Raw genomic sequence first — 13,093 nt, 5'->3', positions numbered from 1 at the left:
AGACTTTTTAACGCACTGGAATTTTTAACGCACTGGAATTTTTAACGCACTGGAATTTTTAACGCACTGGCCTTTTTAAGCACTGGCCTTTTTAAGCACTGGCCTTTTTAAGCACTGGCCTTTTTAAGCACTGGCCTTTTTAAGCACTGGCCTTTTTAAGCACTGGCCTTTTTAAGCACTGGACTCTGGTCTTAGCAACGCACTGAACTCTGGACTTAGCAAAGCACTAGACTTAATAAACACACTGGGCTCCGGACTTAGTAATGCACCATGCTCTGGACTTAGTAATGCACCGGGCTCTGGACTTAGTAACGCTCTGGACCCACCTGAGACCCCACAGAGCCCAACTGAGAGTGATCCTGCAGAGCCTACCATACACAGCCCATCTGAGACTATATTGTGGGCTCTGCAGGGTCTATCGTGGGCTAATAACTGGGGTCCCTGTCCCTGCACCTCCTCCCAGGTCCTCTTACTTGCTGCTGCTTGGGCTCTGCCTCCTCCGCCACCGGGCCGGCGATGCTGGGGCCCAGCCTCCTATGCCCCCTGACTGGCACTGCTGAGGCCCCTGGCCTCCCCAGCTGCTGGACTGGTGCTATTGAGGCCCGGTTGCCTCCACCTCCTCCCCTGTCTCCTCTGCCATGCCACCCCTGTTAAGGATGATACCCATGTAAGGGCCACGGGCCCCCCAGGCTGACCAAGCACCTCACATGGCCCTGCCCCCATGGTGGCCCTGCGTACCACCTACCTAAACATTGCCGCTGAGCAAGTAAACCCTTCATGGAAACTGTATTCCCTGAAGGCTGTGGCATCTTTCAGCAGGATAATGTGCCCTGCCACACTACAAAATGGTTCAAGAATAATTTAAGAAACACAAGTTCATGGTATTGACATGGACTCTAAATTCTCCAGATTTCTATTAAATCAAGCACCTGTGTGATGTGCTGGAAAAGCAAGTCCAATCGATGGAGGACCCACCTTGCAACTTACAGGACTTGAAGGATCTGTTGCACATAGCTTGGTGCCAGACACCACAGCAAACATTCAGAGGTCTAGTGCACCTGCCTGAATGGGCCAGGGCTCTTTTGGCAGCAAAAGGGGAACCTACTCAATATTAGGCAAGTGGTTATAATGTTATGGCTGATCAGTGTATATACTGTGAGTGTGTATGTATTTATATAGATATATAGATATAGATATAGATATAGAGATATATACCGTGTTTCCTCAAAAGTAAGACCTACCCCGAAAATAAGACCTAGCGCTATCTTCTGGGATTTCTGTAATATAAGACCTACCCCGAAAATAAGACCTAGTTTGGTGGTAGGTCTTATATTACAGACATCCCTGAAGATAGCGCTAGGTCTTACCTTCGGGGTAGCTGCACATGTAATTCAATTTCACATGTGAAGACCGGCCGCAGCTCCCTCCCGCCCCCTCGCCCGTCCACCTACCCGCACGCTGTTGCTCTCTGGATGACATCAGAGCGGAGAGGCAGCTCCCTCCCGCCCCCGTACCAGACACGCCCCTCCGGCCGCACGCATTGTAACGGCCGCCGCCGTCAGCAGCTAGCAGGGACGGAGGACGCAGCCAGCCGCTCCTTCGCTGGGCCGATTGCGTTCCATGGTGGAGCGCACGCTCCTCACTTCCGGTTTCGGGGGCGCGTGCGTTCCACCGTGGAACGCAGAAGTGAGCCAATGCGTGCCACGGCTCCTCCTCCTCACCATAGGCCTATTTAAACGCCCAGACGAGACAGCATGGCGTTCCAATATTGAGCCAGAACACCTGCTGTCTCCTGGGACCCTCCATGGCCTCCAGACTGTGCCCTCCGGCCAGACACACCAGAACCGGACACCACAAAAGGACCCTCAGCAATCACCTAACCGCAAGTATCTCAGTGCAGTTGCACACTATGCCATAAGGACTGTATATCTTTGAAATACAAATTGCCAAGCCTATCTACTTACTGGGGAACTGTACCAATGCCAAATAACACTGTCGTGTCTTCTATACCAAGCTAATTCAGTACTAACTAAATGTACTCTGGAGCTTGTTGATAGGTTTACTTAAGGAATAACCCTCTACATTCCATTTGAGGCTGTGATGCTAAGAACCCTAACTCTCCGTTAAGCTGAGAGTGAAACCAGGGTTCCCCACCTGAGAAGCCTCCGCAGCTGCGATCCACATACCCCAAGTCCGTAACAGGCGTGACAGATATCTATCTATATAGATATATATATAGATCTATATATAGATATATCTATATATATATATACAGTTTATATATAGTCTATTTTTTTTAAATTTAACTGTAATACTGCTCTATTCTAATAGCATCTATTTTGCTTTCACAGATACTTTGGGACAAACTGGTAATGACTTATCAACCTCATTTACTCACCATGCTAGTTATAAACGATCATCAAACACACCATCTTCCTCCACTTGCGGATCCTCTTCTTTTACCTCTAAACCCCAAAAAAAATATGTTAGAAATGGTGTTAGGCAAAACAGCCTAATGTAACAAACTGCACACTTCATGAAGTTTGAGCTTGCTTTAAGCTTAATGTGGTGGAACAGCTGTGTAATGTAGACGTAATTTGGGTGGCTGCAAAGCCATTTGATTAGTTCAACATATTTCAAATGGGACAGTATCCCTTTCTGACCCCCAACCCGCTGTGGTTCTCAGGCTTATATGCGCTCTATGAGAGCCCAGGACATTAAAAAACAATTGCCCTATCGCCAATGTATACAGCGAAAGTCTTGGTTCACATCTGTGAGACCCTAGCTGGTATTGGCCAGGTAAACAGCAGACTCTCTATCCCCCATCTGCTTAAGCCAAATGCAGGGGAGACATTACAGTTGTAATAGACTCCTGATGTCTCCATAAACTGTACCTGCTACCTGCCCTCTACTAACATATAGGGGCTGTACTGTCACATAGCCCCCTTGTGATAGTTAATAAGCTAATGTACATAGAAACTGAACCCTGGGTGACTTTGAGTCCACCTAACACCGTGGTATTGCCTCACAATGCCACAGTATACATATACGCTGAATGCATTAGGTATCTTTGTATACTTGTAAATTTTCAAACAAAAAATGGACATTTTAATATGTGTGTGAAAATGAAAACAAAATTGATCTGGCAGCGTTAAGGTTAAAGGAAACTTGTACTGAGAGAAATACGTAAGGGCCATTCCTTTTTTCTCCTTTTTGCCATAGGCAACTGCTCCGGATTCTGTCTGCTTCAGTTTTGGTAAATTCCCCTCACAATATTTTGCTAATAATCAGTGAAGAGAAAAGATCAGGTGATGCAAAATGAGAGCGATGGTAACGTTCTGGTCACCTTTAGGGGCTTAGGTTTTCAAAATGACAGGCCTTTACAGTGTAAAGAATCTTCTGTAAACAGGCAATGGCCAGAGCAGATGTTTAAGGCAGAGTTGAGACATATAAGAAAAAAAACTGATGTACTTAGGCACTTGGTGCTAAAAATAAACTGAACTCAAGTCTAAAATCATTTTAATAAATGTAAACCAATAAAAATCTACTTAATACAGCACACATTTTTCCAATAGTTCTTTTCCCTTACTAAAGGAAGTATGTTTTTTTTCTACAGACTTGCCAAAACTCCTTTGTTAGAACTCTTAATACAGAAACAATCTGTATTAAGCCTGGGCACCATAAGGAGGGATCTCAGAAGTAGCAAGATCACTTCCTGTTAGTGTGTCACCGCTCTTTTAGACTACAATTCCTACCATGTAATGGTAGTGTACACAATGGTCAAGATTGTAGGCATGTTTGTGATGGATTAGAAGTGTGCCAGTAATAGGCTTCTAACTCTGCCCACATCACTGCACACTGGTCTATGGTCTCTTACTTTTTATTTTGTTCGTTGGCGGGTGCCAGGAAACCAAGGAACCAGACAGAAACTTAAAGTGCAGGTTTTTAAATATAAAACATGTTTATTAAAAACAACAATAACCATAAATGCAAAAACAATGGAGAAAGTCAAGGACGTTGTCAGCACCATGCCAGAGGTCAGAAGCCACAGCTGGTAGTCAGTCGAACCAATTCAGGTAACACAGAGTAGGATGAACGGACACAATAGCCAGGAGTCAGGAACCAGGAGATCAGTCAGCCAGCGCATAGGTCATACACAGAAATCAGGAACAGCAGAGCACTTGGGCGGAGACTGAATGGACAAGCAGATAGTTAAATAATGAGCTGGTGTTTGCATCATCACTCTGAGATAAGAAGTGCCAGGGGTTTTGCCATAGTGCAGAATGATGATGTTAACTGGTTTGAGCATAAGAGGGCGCCAGGAACGGTGCCAGGAACATTACACAAGCCTTACTGCAAGGAACTGGAAAAGTGGGTCAGACTGGGGGTCTGAGAAGCCTGGGTCCTCTCACTACAGCATGCAGCATTGGGATTAGGCTGCAATCATTGTTCTAGGAACCACATGGGGGAAGTTACACAAATCGGTGACTGGGCCAGTGTAAATAATAAGAAGAAACAATAATTTGAAAAGTTCAGCCTTCCTGGCAGTAGCCAAGAAAGGTATGCCCCTGTATTGCAGCTCCGCAATGAGCTTGGGAATAGTCCAGGACCTTATTGAAGGAATGCTTCCATGCTCCGATCCTCTAGCAGGAGTTGCAGGAGAGATGCAAAGTCCTCAATGTCAGATCCGTGCAACATTTCAACCTTGAAGCTGCAATCACATGAAGTTAATAAGAGTAATAATCGCAAAAAAAACCCCTCTTTTTTTATATATAATGCTATAGAAGAATCCAATGTTACCCATTGAACTAAGTGACGCTTCCCCTATTCTATTATTAATCAGTATGTCGCGATTGCTGCGTATGGCGAGGTGACTGAGCCTGAGGATTTCTAAACTATACCGGCCCTAATCCTTAAAACTCTGGTTTGTCCCAATGGTTCAACATTGGTAGTCATGAAATATGTACTGAAATTATGTATGCATGAATTGGGCCGATTTCGAACCCAGAGTTTTATAAATAGTCCAGCGGCCTGAACCAAACTTATCTGGAACACTCAAAAGTGTGAGAAATCATCAGAACACCAATGTAAATATGAGCATACAGCCCAGCGGACTGAACCAAACTTAACAGAATCAATCACGTGTGCGAGAATGTCAAAACACCCATGTATGAATGCGTATACAGTCGAGTGACCTGAACCAAACGTATCTAAATATGAACGTGCAAGTGAACGTACCTGTACCTACATGCACATGGTTCAGAGCCTGAACCGAATTCGGTTGCATCCTGCAACGCATGCTCCGTGTGTTCCCTATGTGTTCCTGCTACTGAATCCTGTATCCCTGTGTATGCATGACGCCAGCGTGCATCCAGCATCGCACGTTCCGTGTGTTCCCTGTGTGTTCCTGTCACTGTATGTTGTACCCCTGTGTATGCACATCATCTGCGTGCATCCTGCAACTTACACTCCCTGTGTGTTGCCCGTGTGTACGTGCCACTGGCCCTGTTTTCCTTGTTTACCTGCTGCAACCTTCCTGCACCTCTTGGGCACTAGTCCAGCGCCCCTTGGACCTTGGCACATTGGTCAGCTGTGCCTGCGTGGCTGTGTTGGAAGGCTACAACCTGGGAGCTACCCTGCCGCACAACATCCTCACCATCAGCGGCTCTGGAGAAGACAGGCTCTCCTTAGATCCTGCACCTCAGGCACACCCATGTTTATTTCACTTTATTGTGTTTATTGTGCATACACTCTGTTCTCTGTCCCCTACGTTTAATGCAACCTGTGTCCCTTCACTCCCCATGACCTGCATTTTAGGCCTGTTACCCGTTTTGAACTTCTGCGCAAAACCCAGAGCTCAGGTTCCCCAGTGGCCCGGTTCCCAGATTGTGACAATACCCTTCATAATGGGGTGCTGCTTCTTCCAGTGGCAGTATCTTCCTAGAAACTGAGGTCTGTAGTGTCATGTACATGGCTAAGCAGGAGGTGCTGTATCCATATTAAACCTTTCGTGAGAGAAACATTGGTGCTACCACTGTTTATCTCCTTTTGAAAATGCTAGTTTGGCAATTACTGGCTTCATTACTTTCTGAATCACAGATTTGGAACAATTATGTTTATCAGGAAGGTTAGAGTGAAATCAGAAGTTTCTGTCTGAATACTAAGCTTGAGTTGCTGTCTCAAATTACTTAGGATAGGGAGTCAGCATCTCTGGAAACTAGGAATTGCAGAATAAGTCATCAGCAATGGTAGTTTTTTTTTTCTTGCAAGAAAAGGTTTCTTATAAAATAATATAATTCACAAATGACGGGTACTTTCACTAGATCATTTTACTCTAGGTTAGCCACATGCACAAACATGCAAGATTTTCTTAACCACCTGAGTCCCCAGACATTTTTCTTCCTAAATCTCTTTGAGCTTTAAAGTGACATTAAAGGAAACATTTTTTTCCCCTCTGTTAATGTCAGCACTTACCCTAAATGATGTCTCTTAATCCGATCTTCTTCTTTCCTGATGTTTTTATCTGTCCCTCCAGCGGTGCGACGACTCTCCGATCCAGCGCTGACTCCTTGCTCCTTGCTGGCACTTCTGATCCCACAGTGTCTGCATGCGGGTGCACACGTCCTTAAACTTACCCTGCGTTTCTGCTCGTCTCCCGGCAGAGAATCCGAACTGCGCATGCGCCCACTCCAAGATGCTTTGCGGCCGCCCGAACAGTTTAGTTTTCTCGGGCGGGAGCGTGCAGCGAAAACAAGGTAAGTTTAAACCGCTGTTAAAGTGTTTTGTTTTTTTAAACTGTTTACCTATATCTACTGCTTGATAGCGGTAGATATAGGCAAAAATAACGGGAGGGTTTAGAACCCCTTTAAGCCTTTTTCTGCCTAAATTTCCTTGAGCTCTAGACCTTTTTCTTCCAAAATCCCCTTGGGTCCCAGAGTATTTAGCAATGTTTCAGCTCTGGTTCTGTAATCTACCCTAAGATATTATCCATCTTTTTCGGGGGACAGATAGGGTTTTAATTTGGTAGCAAGGTAGCAAATGTGAACACATACAATTTTTTTCCTTTGGGTTTTTATTGAAAAAATTAGAAAAACTGCATTTATTGTAATTATTTCCAATACAACCTTTGCGCATGTAAGCATCGTTGACCAGATCCAGAACCCCCATACAGCTGTGCAGCAGTGGATCACTTCACTTTACTTGCAATCAGCCAGCAATAGATCACTATAGCAGTAATCTACTGCTGTAGGCAGAGGCTGAAGAGAGCTGCAACAGTTCTACCTGAGCCTCCATACAGACCGGAGTGTAGTGACATCAATTTGCTCCCAATGCAAACACAGTGCAAATCTGGTGTGATCTGTAGAAGCATCTGAAGCCCAGAAGTTAATCGTTTCAGCTCCTGGGCTTAGTGCTGGACCCTGGCTGTCCCTGACAGTGCCAGGGGAGGGCCCACAGTAGCTGTTGTGTCCGGGCACCATTTAAAGTGACTCTAGGACCAACAACAAATATCTCATTTAAAACTGCACCAGGACTCAAGTGGTTAAAACAGACCTTGCACTAGAAAGCAAAGTCCATTCATTAGTTTACATTAGGTCCCACTCTTTCTTTATAAGGCATCATCTTCTGCAAGTACAAAAATGCACATGTGGAGTAAAATGAAGATATACTTACCTTTATCCCAAGCTTCCACCAGTGGGGCCAAGGCATGGGTGACTCCAAAATCCTTGCAACACGATTTTGGGAATGATAAGGATCTTAAATCTCATGACAAAATGCTCCTGCACTGTGTTATAGTGACATCCCGTGAGATTTGAGGCATTCGGCATATTGACCTCACCTTCTGCAGTGTGGAAGCCAGGGAAAGGTAAGTATATATTTAACCCCCTACAGGGATGTTTTTATATATACATTATACTGTGATTTAGAAGAGGGACTTGAGGAAATTAGTGGATCTTGCTTTCTAGTGCAGGCTCTTAAAAGCTTTAAGAAAGTTAAGTTTGTATTTTGAAATACCTGGTGGTAATGCTGATCTCTTAAAGGATCTTGGCAGTGTCAAAGAAAAATGATGTGGTGGCTGGGAACTTTCTCGTCTTTCGCTGACACTTTTAGATCTTTTCTTGCATTCCACAGAGAGTCGATCCTTGCAATGCTTGTGACAGGCTACACCACATGCTGTAAAAAAAAGTAGATGTTATTATTGTCCACTGTCCATCAACTTATCTTATCAAACATGTTCTGAATGTAAGAACCTGAGTGTAGATTTGTATCATGCAAACATGTAAAATCCCACCACCCTTTTTTCTTTACAATAAACATTATAATTACAATGCCTTTAAATATTATTTGCTTTATCCGTCTGGTATTTGTCTCCTCCCACCCCCTTAGTTCAGTTTTCCTCTGTGTAGATAGCTCCACCCTTCTTCATTATGTTCTAGTTTGCATCTCAGCCACATGTATTTTGCTAAGTGGTTCACATTCTGATCTTTTGACCTATAATATGTTCGCTGTTATAAAGATTTTCACAGTGTCGATTAAACTTCTCAACGATCTTCAAGGTGTCATATGGAGTCAGTCAGCGGTCTGCCAACACTTCTGAGATTGGGAGTTACTGTCATCTTGCCACAACTGTAGGTTACAGAGATCACACTTTCAATGCTTAGATTGGGGAGGCAGAACAGTCAAAAGATCTTTCAAAGGATCCTTGCTAATTCTGAATATATAGTGGGATGATAAATGGACTCTGGAAATACAACAGCTTGCAGATAGTGCAGCCATTGCCACACAAACCTGTATATGCCAGCAAGCAAGTCTCAGCATAGCATGCATCAGTTTCAGGACAGGATTACTACAGTGCCTGTTTATGCAACTGTGCCATACTGATCTCCTAAAGTGGTACAACACTGAAATGTCACTGGAAGAATTAAAGGGATTTGAGGAGCTGAATAGTGAGAGACGGCTTAGTACTACAAACACAAAGGCAGAAGTGAGAATCACACAACTTCATGACTGATGGATTCGTCAATTTTCGTCTTTCGTTCAAAACCCCAATAAACACTCGGACTGCGCAACATGGATTTTAACGGCCACAGCAGCCCTTTTATTAACCCCTTCGTGATGGTAGACGTACAGTGTACGTCCCGGCTCTTTGTGCCTATATGACTGGCCACGTACACTGTACGTGACGAGTTACAGTATATCAGGCTTTGTAATGCTGGTAACAGATGATTCTCAGCGGTTACCAGTCATGAATGAATGCCTCAGTATAGAGGCATTCATTAATGAAATAATTAAGCTTTTTGTAAAAGCTGCTGCCGTGACAAAAGAACCCCCCCAACCACCATAACCCCAAGATTCAGGGAGGGAGGGTGGGACAACCTGCTTCCTTCGTCGATTTCCAGAAAGAGGGTGTCCCTCAGCCCTCGCAGTTCCTTCCCATGCGGCTCCTCCCGGACACCTGACTCCCACGTCCAATCAGGTAAGAGCAGCTATTCCCATTTTATTTTTAACTCTTTCTCCCGGGACTATTCCTCCCCCCCAGTCATGTAGTCCCTCCCGCTCAGTCTCTCCGGGTCTGTCTTGACTGATGGATTCGTCAATTTTCGTCCCTTCGTTCAAAACCCCAATAAACACTCGGACTGCGCAACATGGATTTTAACGGCCACAGCAGCCCTTTTATTAAACCAAACAACTTTAACAATAACCAAAGTAATAAACCAAATAATATACACAAATAATACTGTAAACCAGGACTCAAAATTTCCACTCGACTGCTTGCATTTTGCGAGTAAAAATAAGGTGAGGGCGAGTGGAAATTTGGGTCTCAAAATTCCTGGCTCGTGGCCCAACTCCGGCCCGCGAGACGGTACTATGTGACCCGCAGACAGCTGACATGTCAGGCACACGGTCGCAGACCGCGTACCTGACTTGCGGGAGAAGCTCCACGGTCTGCATCTGTGTCGGAAGCAGACCGCAGAGCAGCTCCTGTCAGCTCTGGCTTCCTTCGGCCGGAGCTCTGACAGTTCTGAACTCCGGCCGAAAGAAATCTTCCGACCACGCCACCAACCCGCCAAAAATCGTACAATTTTCGGCAGGTTTTCCAGTGTGCTTGGAAGACGAAAGTTTCAGGTGTGATTAGAGATTCCTGTGTCAGGAACTTGCGTTTTCCTGCAGCAGGAATCCCTAATCTGATGTTTACAAGCGGCAACTATCATAAGATAAGAATTATCATAAGATTATTTAAGAGGGTGTGTTTAGGGGCAGAATTAAGGCCGGGGCAGGGTAAGGATTAGGTGGGGCAACTGGTGGCTAGTGACTCTTAAGGCCTGGCTAGTAGCTCAGGACTTGACATTTTGAGCCCTGCTGTAAACGATGGTTGACCTGGGAAGGGGTCTTTTGGTGCCCAACAGCCCAAAAAGGCTTCTCCTACCACTCCACCCAGGTCCCCAGCCGCACCACAACCAGCTCGAGGACACTTACCCCTTCTGGGTTCCCAAGTTCGAGGGCCGCGCCACTAGGCCCCCCCAGCCGAGCGACAAATTTGCCCACCACCCGATTGAGCTTGATCCGGGCCTTATTCAGGCGCTCCCCCGATCGGGCATACCGCCAAGCCCTCCTGGCCACGATATCCGACAAAACCACCACCACCCCAGGGAACTCCCGCCTAAAGCGCAGCAAATCAAATGTAATATCCCGGATCAAAACCCTGGAAGCACGGACCCCCAGATCGTTGCCCCGACGTTCAACACCAAAACGTGCGGGTACCGATCAATCCGGAAAAAATAGTGAAATTCTGTCAAGACCCGGCTCCATGTCATGCCCCTAACTCCCAACCACCACAGTGTGGCAACATCCCGGGAAACACCCAGCTGCCTGCCCTCTGGCCTAGCGTCAGCCCTAACCCCCCCCCAAAAGACGTAAAATCTCGGCCCACCCCCCCAAACAATGCTGGTACACCGCCAAAAACTGATAGCGCGACAGCATCTGCGTGCCGCAAAAAGGGGCCAGCCGCCTGTCCCTTCAGCTCCATAAAAACCCTGACACAAGACACAGGGCGAACCGCCTCCGGTTCCACCCTGCCCAAAACAACCACCGCCCCCCGACCCAACTGATCGGTCTTGGAACGACGGATCCGCACCTCCACCAGATCACCATTAAAACACACATCACCCCACTGCAAACCCCCCAAACCCTGCCTATTGTTACTGACAAGCTCCCCCACCCGCAAAGCCCCAAAAAGGGCCAGCGCAAACACTGCCCTTAACAGAACCGCCTCGTACCGTGAAACGCACACCCCTTCCAACACACCCACAAGCTCCCCCAGTAACTCAAAAGACACTGGACGCCTGGGGTCCGGGGCCACGCGACCCTTCTGAAAACCCCGCATTGCCTGCCGCACCAAAAATTGCTTGGTCACGTCCTGCACACCCATAGACTTAAACAAAAAGGCGAAAGCAGCCAAAACGCCCATTCATCTTGGAAACCGACACACCCTGTGCAAAACCCCGCCCAATATAGTACAACAGGAATGACAACCGATTCTCGTCAGACAATGGGGAAGCCGTCCCACTCACCAAACCCCACCATTCCCGCCAAGCTGACGAGTACGCCGCCCAAGTGCCCGTACTTACCGACTGCTGAATCAGCGCGGCGGAGACGCCAACGCCACCCTCCAAAGATGCCCAGGACAAGGAACCCCCTGCCGCTCCGCTCCCGGTGCCAGCGACCAGAACCTGTGCCACTGAAAACGAGAATTGAGCCGCAAGCAAGTGAGAACCAAATGCCGCAGCAAACACACCGGGGGCGAAGAAGCCGACAACCGGTTCACCGCCTCCACAACACCCATGTTATCACAATGGAATCGGATACGCCGATCATGAAAACGTTCCTGCCAAACCTCCATGGCCACAATGATGGGAAACAATTCCAAAAGCGCCAAATTGCCCAAAAAACCCGCCTCACGCCAATCCTCCGACCACTCCTCGGCACACCAAGCCCCCTGGCAATAGGCCCCAAAACCAGTGCTGCCCGCTGCGTCCGTGTACAATTCAAGGTCAAAAGCCAACACCACAGACGCCATCCACAACGATCTACCGTTATAAGTCTCCAGGAACGCTTCCCAAACAGTCAAATCCGCCCTGTGTTCGCCAGTCAAACGAACAAAATGATGAGGGGAGGTGATCCCCGCCATAGCCGCACAGAAACGCCTATTGAAAATCCTCCCCATCAGCATGATGCGGCAGGCGAAGTTCAATTTACCCAAAAGAGATTGAAGCAGGCTTAGACGGCCCTTCCGCGCCCTCCGAGCCGCACCCACCTCCCGTTTGAGATCCTCAAGCTTGTCCTGGGACAAGCGGCATTCCATGGCCTGCGTATCAATGATGATACCCAAAAACTGCAACTCAGTCACAGGACCCTCAGTTTTGTCGTGCGCCAGCGGAATACCCAACTCCTGGGCCACACGTTCTAACGTCCTAAAAAACACCGAACAGAGGGGGGAACCCGACGGGCCAACGCACAAAAAATCGTCCAAGTAGTGGATGATGGACGAAACCTGAGCCACATCACGCACTACCCATTCGACAAAGGTACTAAAATTTTCAAAAAAGGAACAAGAAATGGAACACCCCATAGGCAAGCAACAATTGATAAAATACTGCCCGTCCCACCGACAGCCAAGCAAAGGCTGGCTATCGGGGTGCACAGGGAGCAACCGAAACGTGGATTCGATATCCGCTTTCGGCATCAGTGCCCCCTTGCCATAATGCTGCACCCCCGCCGTGTCAAACGATGTATAGGACACCGAGCATAAATCTGGACTAATGGCACTGTTAACCGACGCCCCCTTCGGGTACAACAAGTGGTGAATAAGCCGAAGGGGGACACAATTAGCTTGGGAAAAGGCAGGGCCGCAAACGGCCCTATCATTCTGCCCAGCTCGACCCCCTTGTCCAATTTGGCCGTGACCACCCAAGTATAAATAAATGCCGATTTCAAATTTCTGGGGACGGAGGCCGGGACAGGAGGGACAGGATCCCTCCTAGGATACCTACTTAGATTAGGCTCCATCGCGCACAGTTTTATTGGCGTCCTCCCT

The 13,093-nt window shown here is 47.1% G+C and overlaps 1 protein-coding gene across 1 annotated transcript in view; it reads right to left on the bottom strand.

Annotated features, from left to right (window-relative positions):
• Window positions 1–2,384: 2,384 nt before the first annotated feature.
• Window positions 2,385–13,093, bottom strand: part of RASGRP2 (RAS guanyl releasing protein 2) — a 147,179-nt gene continuing 136,470 nt past the window's right edge. Inside the window, exons 9-10 of the mRNA XM_018572253.1 lie at window positions 8,014–8,172; window positions 2,385–2,465 (exon numbers count right to left, since the gene is read on the bottom strand). Of these exons, the coding sequence (XP_018427755.1) occupies window positions 2,407–2,465; window positions 8,014–8,172 (218 nt within the window). The 3' untranslated portion in view covers window positions 2,385–2,406. The remainder of the gene's footprint in view (window positions 2,466–8,013; window positions 8,173–13,093) is intronic.

The sequence above is a fragment of the Nanorana parkeri genome, unplaced genomic scaffold (assembly GCF_000935625.1).
Source record: "Nanorana parkeri isolate BGI_ZX_2015 unplaced genomic scaffold, ASM93562v1 scaffold1978, whole genome shotgun sequence".
NCBI classification, from domain to species: domain Eukaryota; kingdom Metazoa; phylum Chordata; class Amphibia; order Anura; family Dicroglossidae; genus Nanorana; species Nanorana parkeri.
The sequence above is the reverse complement of the archived record's forward strand: the minus strand, read 5'-3'. Positions and strand labels throughout refer to the sequence as shown.